This window comes from Colossoma macropomum, unplaced genomic scaffold (assembly GCF_904425465.1).
Source record: "Colossoma macropomum unplaced genomic scaffold, Colossoma_macropomum, whole genome shotgun sequence".
Classification (NCBI taxonomy): domain Eukaryota; kingdom Metazoa; phylum Chordata; class Actinopteri; order Characiformes; family Serrasalmidae; genus Colossoma; species Colossoma macropomum.
The window spans coordinates 1,762,930-1,775,262 of NW_023494805.1; the positions used below are offsets into that span (position 1 = coordinate 1,762,930).

Sequence of the window (12,333 nt, forward strand, 5' to 3'; positions counted from 1 at the left end):
CGACGTCTTCCTCTCGGCCTTCTTTAATAAGGACATGTGAAGGACGTTTTCCTGAGTCCGACATCATTTTAAAGCACTTAAAAACACAAGCACTGCTCACTGCTGCTCATCTCACTCTGACTGGACTCACGTGATGGTGGTTGTCATGGTAACATCCAGTCTAAGTGGTTCTCTACGCATGAGCGTCATTATGGATCGTATTACTCGTAGTGTGAATGTAAACAGAGATTTTTCATCAGATTGTTGAGTAGAGTGAGATAAACACCTCAGTCTTTATAATCAGAATGTGTTCAGCTGGATTGACACAGATCTTTGCCTGTAAACACAAACAGTGATTTATTGCTAAAGGCAAAACTGTTGCAAATAAAACACAACAAAACAGAAGAAAAACTGAACAGAGTTGCTCCGTAATGAACTGCTTAAAAATCAGAATTATTACTAAGGCTGGATTTCAAATGGCTCCTTAGTGCCTGTATGGTGCACTGTGTGAGTTATGAAAGTTTAACTTCCTCACCTGAGTAGTGCTCTAGATGTCCAGCAGGGAACTGTGCGCAATCCCAAATGGCCATTTGCCACTTATGTTATACACTGTTTGGGTGCCATTATTTCAGGAGCTGTGTGGTGCACTATGTAGGGAGCAGAGTGCCATTTAAGACTAAAACCCAGAGTAGTGTGAGTTGAGCTTTCTGAATGTGGATGTTCCTCTCAGGATGTGGGATCTGGAGAAGCAGGAGAAGCAGCTGAAGCACTATCAGCAAACCAGCTCTCAGCTCAGCCAGTGGATCGATAACACGCGCCAGCGTCTGGACGGCCTGCAGACCGCAAAGTTCACCAGCGTCCAGACCCTCATGGACCAGCTCAACCAGCAGAAGGTCAGACAGGATCCCATGTAAACACAGCACCTGCATCGTTAAACCAGTTTACACACCTGCTGATACAGTTGCACCAGCTCCACCACTACCACACCAGTACCAGATCACTACCATGTTCCTACTATAACTTGTCACTACTGTACCACTACCATACCTCCATTATACTACTACCATGTCACAACCATGTCACTACCAGATCCCTGCCAGATCACTATGTCACGACTATTCTATCATAATTAGCATGGGGAGCTGAAGTGTTTAGGGGATTAACGTGGTGATCTGATGCAGTGCTGCATGGATCAATGCATTTTTGCCCTGAACATTAATATTTTTGTTGGACAGAGATTGATTGTTGATGTGTAGTAGCTGGTAGTTGTCTGTTGTCTTTGCTGTAAGCTGTGTGTTCACTGTGCTGATGCTTTTCACTGATTGTATGTTTGACAGGCGCTGCACTCTGAGATTAAAGTGAAGAAGGAGAAGGTGGAGGATGTTCAGAAGGACGCCAGCGCATGTGCTGCATCCATAAAGGTGAAAATCACCGCATTTTCTAATGACACTGTCTAAAGTACACAGTTTAACAAGTAAACAGACCTGAATCGCTGAATTAAAGTGGATGTGATGTGTACATGAGTTTTATAGAATGTTATTCACATCACAGGAACCTTCTGCTTCTGTCTTCGTTGGGTTGTTGTTTTAGTGATTTCTACAGTTTTACAGTTTGCTGTTTGTGTTTTAGGACTATGAGCTGCAGCTGGCATCCTACAGTGCTGGCCTGGAGACCCTGCTGAACATTCCCATCAAGAGGACCATGCTGCAGTCTCCAACCACCGAACTGAGTCAGGAGGTACTTACATCCCATTAACACATACTTTAAACTGCTTAAACTCCAGAAGCACCAGGGGGCGCCAGAGCACTGCAGAATCCCATGAATGAAAACCCATAATATACATCAGATTGGAAGCAGAAAGCAGGAGAATATTACTGCTGTTACGAGGATTTTGCTGTAATAAGGGCATTCATATTTTAATAGTGCATATTAGTGTTTACGTAAATTAACTGACAGATTTTAATATGGTGTTTTGATGACATCAAATCAATTGTATCAATACAGTAGATCATTAAAGGGTAAATAAAATAAATTACTACACAGAGATACTGCTAAGTATTTTTTATTTGCTTGTAGAGCCTTTTAACGTATGGATATAAAAATGATCAGTACCCCACAGGCTGTAAAATTTACATACTTAAGTCTTAAGTCTGTGCTTGTAAACTGGAAAAGATTCAGTGACATTAGTATATTTGTGTCATCCTGTATCTAAAGTGTACGCATATCTCTCTTCCCCTTCAGGCGGCTGATCTTCAGTCCCGCTACATCGAGCTGCTGACCCGCTCCAGTGATTACTACAAGTTCCTCGGCGAGATGTTGAAGAATATGGAGGAGCTAAAGGTGAGGGCCAGCGTCTGAAACAGGAAACGTATATACTCTCTGTAACTAACAAATGGGTTCATGCTGGATCGTATATTTAATTATTTTATTAATAGGGATTTCGTAGGAACTGCTGGACGTTTAAATTGGTTTAAATGTTCCAAGTAGCAGTGAACGTAGAAGTAAGTAGGCCACCTTAAACAGGGATGAAATAATCACCATCACTGAGAATAAATAAGTCATGTAACATGATATATAAGACAGCACATCCAGTGCATTCACTCTGTGCACTGTTGCATTATGTGACATTGAAATGAATAGCACAATTCATAACTCATCCTCATCATCCTCATTCTGACCAAAAGAACCAGGCCTGCACCCTCAGGATTGTACACAATGTATGACGTTGTCACAGTATGACGTTGGACTCTGGATATTAAAAATAGGAATATTTAGGGTCCGTGTACCTTCTGTTCATTTGATTTTCATTTGAAAAACCAGTATTGAAAAACAGCAAATGGGTCGATTCTCGTTTCTGGTTCTGTTACTGTCAGTGGACAAATCAAGAAATAGCTTTGTTTTACAATTTCACAGAATAATCATAAAATCAAATAACAAACAAACAGCACTGGAATAAAGGGTCGTATTCTAATGATCCAAATTTAGAATTTCCCATCATAAGCGGAAACGTGCAGAGCGCAGGTGTGGAAGCTCAGAAACCACAGAAACCAGGCCTGTGGTTCTGGTGTCCTGGTCAGCTATATTACTTTTTGCGTAAGTGTTTGTATATTTGACCTGTACAAACTATATGTAAAAGAAATGATATAGGGAAGAAACTGAACTCCCACCGTTAGACGGGGCTTCACGCTCCCCAGATCAGCTGCTGATGCCCTCAAGTTCAAGAAGTTTCCTGTCAGTATTCTGCTGAACTCCCCTATGCGTGCGCGCACTTCATACAGGCATATGGACACTAGATTACATTCTGTCTTTCAGTCATAATGACCAGTACTGTAGCCTCTTGGTGAAGGAGACTCAGGAGAGCCTGTCATTCTGTTAGAGAAGCGCTCTTTATTGACACCGGCACCTCCGCTCCCTCCACTTCATGGTAGACACTTAACCCAACTAACTAAACACACACCCAGGCATGCGATTCAGACCATCGAAAAAACCCCTCCCAGAAGTGAACCCAGAAGCACCGCCGCCACACTATTATAAGAACACTATGAACACAGGACAAGCGCACATAGCAGGAGTCACGCTTTGCTAATAGAACAAAGTCAACTAACACATATAAAACGTTATAAAGCCTTGAATAATTCCAGGTATAGGCTGACCTTCTCAACACTCATGCTGGATCTTTCCTGTCCTCATCATTTCTTAACTGCAACAGCCTGATTTATGTGCTCCTGCGACCATAAATACACGTTTATTTTTGCTTAATTTAAATCAGTAAAATCAACCCCTTATTCAATTGCTGTTTGTTTGTTTTTTGATTTTATGATTAGTCTGCGAAACTGTGAAATGAAGCTATTTCTTGTTTTTCAACTGGCAGAATCAAAAACTAGAACTGACCCATATTCAGTACTGTATTTTGAAATGAAAATCAAATGAACAGAAGGTACATGGACCATTTAGCATATTTAAGCTGACTAAACTGAGTGTAGTCTCTCATTTGAGGAAATTCTACATTTACAAACAGGGTGACATGGTGAATATTATTGAGCTGTACAATGAGCGATCATAAGCTAGGGAATTTTTTTTTAGAAGGTTAGGGTTAGCGTTAGCCCACTGCCCATAACATAACAAAGAGTGTTTCCTGTTGATGCTTTATATTGTGTTGTTATTTTCAAGTGCCTGTTTTTATGCCTGTTGTTTTGTTTCACAATATAAACTTATCTCTCCAATTCTGTCTTCTGTTTTTGTTCAGATGCGAAACACTAGAATTGAGCTTTTGGAAGATGAGCTCAGGCGCCTAAAGGAAGACCTCCAAGAACGCTCCCAAAAGAACAAGTCACTCGAGGACACCTTGGCCCGCTACCAGCTGGAGCTGTCCCACTCTAAAGAGCAGCTGATAAGTATGGAGGAGGTTAAGAGTACCGAGGCCATTAGGCATCATGCCACTAAGGAAAGCCTTGACACCACCCAGAACCAGCTACGAGACTTAAATGAGCAGGTGGCACGTCTCACATTGCTTATTGATGAGGAGAAACGCAAGCGGAAGCTTGCAGAGGAGCGTTACACTAGCCAGCAGACTGAGTACGAAACCATCATCCGCAAAAGACAGAAGGAGCTTGATGAACTCAACTGGTCCAAGATCGATTTTGAGAAAGCCATCAAAGACAAGGAGCGGGAGATTGAGCGACTGAAGATGCAACTGGAGGATGAGGCCTCCCGGCGCCGGGCAGCAGAATCTGAGACCTCTAAGGTAAGAAACCAGTACAACCAGGAAATCAGTAGCCTAAAACAAACATATGAGTCTGAGATCCACATCACCAAGACCAGCGTGCTCAAGGCCACACAGCAGAAGGAAGAGGACACTGCTGCCCTGAAGCTGCAGCTGGAGAGGCTCTCGGACGAGAAGAGGGATCTCGATGAGGAATTCAGGAGGCTTCGAGTCTCCATCAGTCAAACAGAAGATGCCAGGCAGAGAGCAGAGAATGACGCACATCAGCAGAAGTCATCTGTAACAGAGGAGACCAGGAGAAGAAAGGAACTGGAGGTACAGGTTCAAACCATCACGCGACAAAGGAGTGAGCTTGAGGCAAGGTACAAGGAAGAACTTGCACAGGCCAACACTGGTGCTCAGGAGAAGATACGCCAGATTGCCCTGCTAAAACAAAACCTGGAGGATGAAACCCGGCGGAGAAAAGCTCTTGAAGTGGAGAACCAAAACCTCAGGCAGTCAGAGGCAGAACTGCTTGCCAAGCACACATCCTCTTTGGATGTCATCAACAAGCTGAAGTTATCTGAGCGGGAGACAACCCTTGTGCGTGTTGAGGTGGAGAAGCTAACCAGTGAAAAGGGCAAGATGGAACAGAATGCTTCTAGGCTGCAGACTCGCATCAGAGAGCTGCAAGCCATGGTAGACAGCCTAGAGGCTGAGCTGGAGAAAGAGAAGAAGAGCAACCAGGATGAACTCACAAGGAGAAAGAGGATAGAGGCAGAGCTAGAGAGAGTGAATCAAACGTGCAAAGAGTACACAACAACCATTAACACTCTCCGTATTCATAAGGAAGAGGAAAGTGCCACAGGCCGAAGGTATGAACAGGACCTCCGTCGTGTCCAGGAGGAGCTGGACAGGAGCCTGAGGGAGCACAAAGCAACATCAGAGAATCTTGCAAAGCTGACGGCTGAGCTGAAGGCCCTGCAGCAGCAGCTGCTTCAAGAGCAGGTCCGTGTACGAGAGGTCAACCTACGCAATGAGACCCTATACAAGACCATTGAAGAGAAAAGCCGGTTGCTAAATGATAGTACCAGTGAGGTCGAGAAGCTTCAAAGCCTCACTCAGAATCTCACCAAAGAACGTCTGAGGCTGGAGGAGGAGCTGCGAGGAGCTCGTCAAGAGCGGGATGACTTAAAGAGCAGCCGGAACAGCATTGAAAGTGAACATACCAGCCAACTGTCAGCCATACAGATCCAACTTCAGGATGCCAATAGGAGAGGGCTGGAGCACCAGTCTCAGATTAATGTGCTGACAAAAGAGAGGGAAAATTTAAAGGCGGAAATAGCCAAAATCCAAAAGCAATATGCGGAGGTATTTTTTGTGGATAAATTACATTTACCAATACACCAAAATTATGCAGATATTGGCTTGGCTAGATAATCACAGTACACCTTTCTCCATAACAGTGTGAGCTTTGCAGCTTTACCCCAGGCATGCTTTGCAATCAAATTTACCAGCAGTTTTATTAATTTCTGTCTAGCTTAAATTAGCTGTTTTCTAATCATACTTGTGCTTTTGCTGCTTGCATTCTGGCATGAATCATATCTTTCTCTGAAACCATTTCTATGTTTTATTCTACTTCTGATGTTAATATTATTTGTTTTTAATTTTTCAGACATCTCTGATAATACATGAGTCTCAGACTCGCTACAACGAGATCTTGCAAGAGAGAGATGGTCTTCTGGCCAAGCTCAAGCTGCTGGAGATGGACAAAGGGAAGCAGCAGCGCTATGAGGAAGAGCTGAGTCGCATCAAGGTCTCCCTGGAATCAGAGCTACGTCAGAAACAGCGGCTCCAGGACGAAATGGACAAGATCCGCAAAGATTTCAACTACTGGAAAAGTCAGTATGAGATAAAGGATGGTCAGGTTAGACAGTGTGAGGCAGATAAAGACAAGGCAGAGAGAGACAGAGCTTCCCTGCGTAGCGAGATTGCAAGACTGACTGCTGAGCTGAGGAGTGTGGAGGAGCGATACCGCACTCGCCTGCAGAGCTCCGAGTCTGAGGTATCCGAGCTCACCCGCAAGAGGGAGGCCTTGGAAAGGGAGCTGATGAAGCTGCGACAACGTCCAGATGCCTACTCTAGGCAAACTCAGACAGATGAGAAAGTGACAACAATCGACCCATCAAAGCTTCTTTTCGATGGCGTTCGTCGGAAGGTCACTGCTCACCAGCTTTGCGACTGTGGTATTATTGACAAAGCCACACTTGATAAGCTGCTGAATGGCCAAAAAACTGTGGAAGAAGTTGCGGTGGATATTCAGCTCAATCTTAAAGGTACAGGGATCATTGCAGGTGTGGCTCAAGGCTCCCAGAACAGGCTTCCACTCACAGAGGCCAGAAGTAAGAATCTGCTAAGTCCAGAGAGTGCCATAATGCTGCTGGAAGCTCAAGCTGCTACAGGGCACATAATTGATCCAAAGTTTAATGAGAAAATGTCAGTGGATGCAGCCTGTTCAAGAGGTGTTGTTGACACACAGGATAGGGATGCCCTGATCACTGCTGAAGCAGCTTGCACAGGCTTCAAAGATCCATTTACTGGCAAACTCCTATCTGTTGGACAGGCATGCAAGAAAGGACGACTTGACAAAGAGACAGCACTTCGCTTACTTCAGGCTCAAGAAGCAGTGGGAGGCATAATTGACCCTGTGCTGAGCGTGTTCCTGCCTAAAGATACTGCCCTGGACCGCAGCTTGATCGATGAGGACCTTTACCGCGCACTGAACAAAAAGCCAACCTGTTATACTGATCCAGCAAATGGAGACAAGATAGCCTACAGTGAACTGAGAAAGAAGTGCATCACAGAACCTGCAACAGGTCTTCTACTTCTTCGTGCAAATGATAAGTCAACTACTGTCCAGGGCATTCGTGGCCAGGTCTCATTGAGTGAGCTTGTCCAATCAAAGTTGATCAGCGAGATCGATTTGGAGAAAGTAAACCAAGGTCTACTCACTACTAAAGATATTGAGAATAGGCTTAAGTCATACCTTGGTGGCTCCAGCTGCATTGCTGGCATTTATGATGAGGCCCATGATAGAGTGTTGCCATTTTACCAGGCCATGAAAGAAGGCCTCCTCCGTCCAGGGACCACACTGGAGCTCCTGGAAGCCCAGGCTGCATCTGGATTCATGATTGATCCAGTTAACAATGTATGCATGACAGTGGAAGATGCATGGAAGAGAAGCCTAGTGGGTAAAGAATTTAAAGACAAACTGATGTCTGCAGAGAGGGCCGTCACTGGATACAAAGATCCCCATACAGGGAAGCTCATTTCACTCTTTCAAGCAATTGAGAAAGAGCTAATTGAAAAGGGTCATGGCATCAGGCTTTTGGAGGCTCAGATTGCCAGTGGTGGCATCATAGATCCTATAGAAAGCCATCGCATTGATGTGGAAATGGCTTACAAGAGAGGTTACTTCGGCCATGAGATGAATGACATTCTGACATATGAAGGTGACGACACAAAGGGCTTCTTTGACCCCAACACTCATGAAAACCTGACCTATCTTCAGCTGAAAAAGAGATGTATTACAGATCCTAAGACAGGTCTTATCCTATTGCCACTGCATGACAAGAAGAAGGCAAAACAGCAGACAACCCAGAAGAACACCCTTCGCAAGAGGAGAGTAGTGATCGTAGACCCCGACACTGGCAAAGAGATGTCAGTACGTGAGGCTTACCACAGAGAGCTGATCGACTATGACACTTTTCTGGATCTTTCAGAACAAGAGTGTGAGTGGGAGGAGATCACTATTACAGATTCAGATGGCAAAACCCGACTAGTCATTGTTGACCGTAAAACAGGCAACCAGTATGACATTCAGGATTCCCTGGACAGGGGCATCATTCCTAAGAGTGCCTTAGACCAGTACCGCTCAGGGTCCCTGACACTCACCCAGTTTGCTAATCTCATTACTACCAAATCCAACAGTTCTGAGCTTGCCATCTGCACCAGCAGTGTAGAAAATGTAGCTACCTGCAGTAGCCCCACAGAAGCTTCACCATCTTCCCCAACAGTCCGCAAGCGTTTTGCTAGCGTTTCCATCACGCTCTCACCTCCATCTGATATACTAGATGACCAGAGCCCAGTAGCTGCCATCTTTGACACTGAAACCTTGGAGAAGATCACAATTGCCGAAGCGCACAGGCGTGGATTAGTGGACTCAATCACTGCCCAGCGGCTCCTGGAGGCCCAGGCTTGCACTGGAGGCATCATCAATCCTGCCACTGGCAAGAGGTTGTCTCTACAAGATGCTGTTCATCAGAGTGTAATTGATGAGGACATGGCTGCCAAACTAAAACCAGCTCAGAAAGCTTATCTTGGCTTTGAGGATGTGAAGACCAAAAGGAAGATGTCTGCTGCAGAGGCAATAAAAGAGAAGTGGCTGCCATATGAGGCTGGGCAGAGATTCCTGGAGTTCCAGTACTTGACAGGAGGACTGATGGAGCCAACGACAGGCAAGAGAGTCAGCATTGAGGAAGCTATTCGAAGAGGATGGGTAGATGGTAAAGGAGCCCAGAAGCTGCAGGACACAAGGAGCTATGTGAAGAACCTCACCTGCCCTAAAACCAAGCTGAAAATCTCATACAAGGAGGCAATGGATAACTGTATGGTGGAAGAAAACAATGGTATGAAGATGCTCCAGGCCTCTTCCATGTCCACAAAGGGTATCAGCAGCCCTTACAATGTGTCTTCTGGACCCGGCTCCCGCACCGGATCTCGTGGCAGCTCCAGAACTGGATCCAGAAGTGGCTCACGCAGAGGCAGTGTGGATTACTCCTCCACATACAGCTACAGCCTCACCACCACATCCAGGGAATTCAGCTCCCTCTCTTAACATACATAATGCGCATTAGTAAGTCTGTTATCACACTCGCTCTTTTTAAACACAACTACTGATTTTCTACATATATATCAAGAGGTATTTTGACTTAATTAGGGTTTGGGATCTTATATGAAAATGAAATGTATTATCATTTACTTATCAATATTCACATTTTCTTTGGGTGTGTATTACGTAGTGTTTAGTTCTAAACTGCTTTTTTGTTTTTCAGTAGAATTTTAAATGATATCATGGTACTATCTCTACTGATTATATTATCCATTGTTCAAATGATGTGTAGAAACATCATCAAATTCTTTTCTTAGTTATTTGAAACTTGATTTGCTAATTAAAATGTCTGAATCTGAAAGATGTACAAATACAGAAACAGAATATTTCTTGAAATTAGAGAAAATGAATAAATGTTTTATAAGGAATAATTTGAAGAATGAAAAAAGTTTGTACTAACCAAAAAAAAATAATAAAGTCTCTCCCCTTATTTTTTCTGTCAAACTGTGCCTTCTGTTATTCTTGTTGTTATTTAATGTAATCATCTCTACAGAACCTATAAAATGGATGTAATGTTCGTTTACTCTTCTGTTGTGAGCTATACAGAAATTGTATTTACTAGTCTATATTTCAGAATTCTATCAGAAACATCACACCTAGTCTCACGGTTCATAACATAAAGCCCTCTTTCTGTTCTGTACCATGGAGCTTAAGATGAACTGAAAGATTTATATCAGTATTCAGAGATACATCCAAGCATTATGTGGAGAATCATCAATGAAACTGAGGTTTTAAAATCAGAAACAAATGGAACGTTTCTTGTTTTAAAATACAGCACATTCACGGTGTGTATATAAGCTATTTGTAGCACAAACATTCACAAAAACTCACAGAAAAATTATATATACAAACTTAGCGTTCACATTTTCAGCTCTAGGCCCATATTCTAAACAATATCAACACCAGGGTGTCCAGTCTTATCCCCGAAAGGTCAGCGTGGCTGCAGGTTTTCACTCCAGTAAAGCAGGACAGTAGGACAGTTATATGAGCTCCTGTTTGGTTAGAATGAAACCCAGCAGCCTCAACGACCCTCAGTGTTTATTACACTGCAAAAATATATGAGTGAAATAATCTTGAATCTTGTCAATGTGTATCTAAGATTTCTCATTTTGTCTATTGAATAATATCCATTAGGCTTATTCTACTGTCAGATCTTGCCTTGCTTTGATCAATATTCCATAAGCCTTGTGTTCTCTTCACTGTAGCAATAAATGTATGGTTCTCGGATATTGAAATATACCATCTACTTTATCAGGACAGTTGTATATTTTACTTCTAATATAGCTCATATAACTTTACATTATCTCACTTATTTGCCATATAAAAACATTTGCGTTTAATAGCTGTTATTTGCCTTTGAAAAAGATTTGTGCCATTCAGTTCTGATACAAAATCTGCTATGATCAATGATGAAAATGAGGTGGTTTGTCATATCAAGTATTTCGTGGAATACACACACTTCCATCTGGCTTCCATCAGTAGTGGTTCAACAAATGTATGCACTACTTTTGCACATATAAATATCTCAAGAACAGGTGATTTTGATCTGATCATATCACAAAAGTTAAATCATGCAGAATTAGCTACGTCTGAAGAAACACAAAAATCTGACAATAAAATACGTTTTTGCTAGAAAATTGTTCACAACAATTAAAATGTTTAGAAATAAGTTGAATAATTATATAATATTCTTACAGATAGAAATATTGTAAATATCGACTAGATTTAAGAAGATTAGCTTTAGGATGAACTTAGCATTTCCGCTGTGTAATCTAATCTAATCTAATCTGAAGATCTAATCGAATTACATCAGGAACTCTTGAGCTCCAGACCGCTGAACCCTCTGTGATCACTCTGAGTCTAAAGGGGGTCCTGCTGTTCCTGCCATGATCCACCCTAACCTCCACACAGCACCACCAGCCAGATGTATTTAAAGACCCACTCAGGACGTGATATTTAGAGGACTGAAGGAAGTGCGTCCCACGTTCCACTCTCAGCAGGGCGACCTCGCTCTGTTTGAACACAGACTCGGCTCCACCATCCAGGGGTTAATTGGGGTCTCCATGGATGCAAATGAGATAAACATCCTTCCTAAAGCAGGATGACCCTGAATATGTGAGTCCAGCAGTGCTGTTAGCCTTGGGGTGCAGGGTAGATAGACCCCCGCTCTCTAAACCTGGGGCCGGGGGGGATACGGGTCTTTGATAAAGTTAAGAGCAGATGACCAAGTGTCCAAGCAGAACTGGTCAAGGAGAAAATTAAAATCCTGGTGATACTAATACCCTCCTTTGTCGTCCCATCTTTCGCTCTTGGGTGGAGATGGTGAAGATATTCAGGAGCCTTATAGAGCTCAGAGCTGAAGTGGAAAGCAGTTCACTTTGTTTAGCGCTTTAAATGTCCTTTAATCAGCCCCTCATTGTCTTTCATTGTCTATTTGTATTGAGGCTAATCTCAGAGAACATTAAAACGTCCTTACCAGAGATCCTCACTGACCACCGACCATCTGTTAGAGTCTCTGATAGTGACGTAAATCATGATGTGATGGAAAAATGACTGAATATCTGCTTTACTTCACTGAATATGGATCTTATTATGATACTATGGAGCCTGAACAGTCTTAGAGACGTTATAACGGCCTCAGTAAACCTAACCAAGCTGGTAGCTGACAGTTAATTAGGTGATAATAACTACTTTATTAAGC

General features: G+C 43.0%; 1 protein-coding gene across 1 annotated transcript in view; it reads left to right on the plus strand.

Moving 5' to 3' along the window:
* Positions 1–10,062, plus strand: part of dspa (desmoplakin a) — a 44,128-nt gene extending 34,066 nt beyond the window's left edge. Inside the window, 6 exon segments of the mRNA XM_036597232.1 lie at positions 710–872; positions 1,317–1,400; positions 1,609–1,716; positions 2,221–2,319; positions 4,226–6,052; positions 6,357–10,062. Of these exon segments, the coding sequence (XP_036453125.1) occupies positions 710–872; positions 1,317–1,400; positions 1,609–1,716; positions 2,221–2,319; positions 4,226–6,052; positions 6,357–9,578 (5,503 nt within the window). The 3' untranslated portion in view covers positions 9,579–10,062.
* Positions 10,063–12,333: the final 2,271 nt, after the last annotated feature.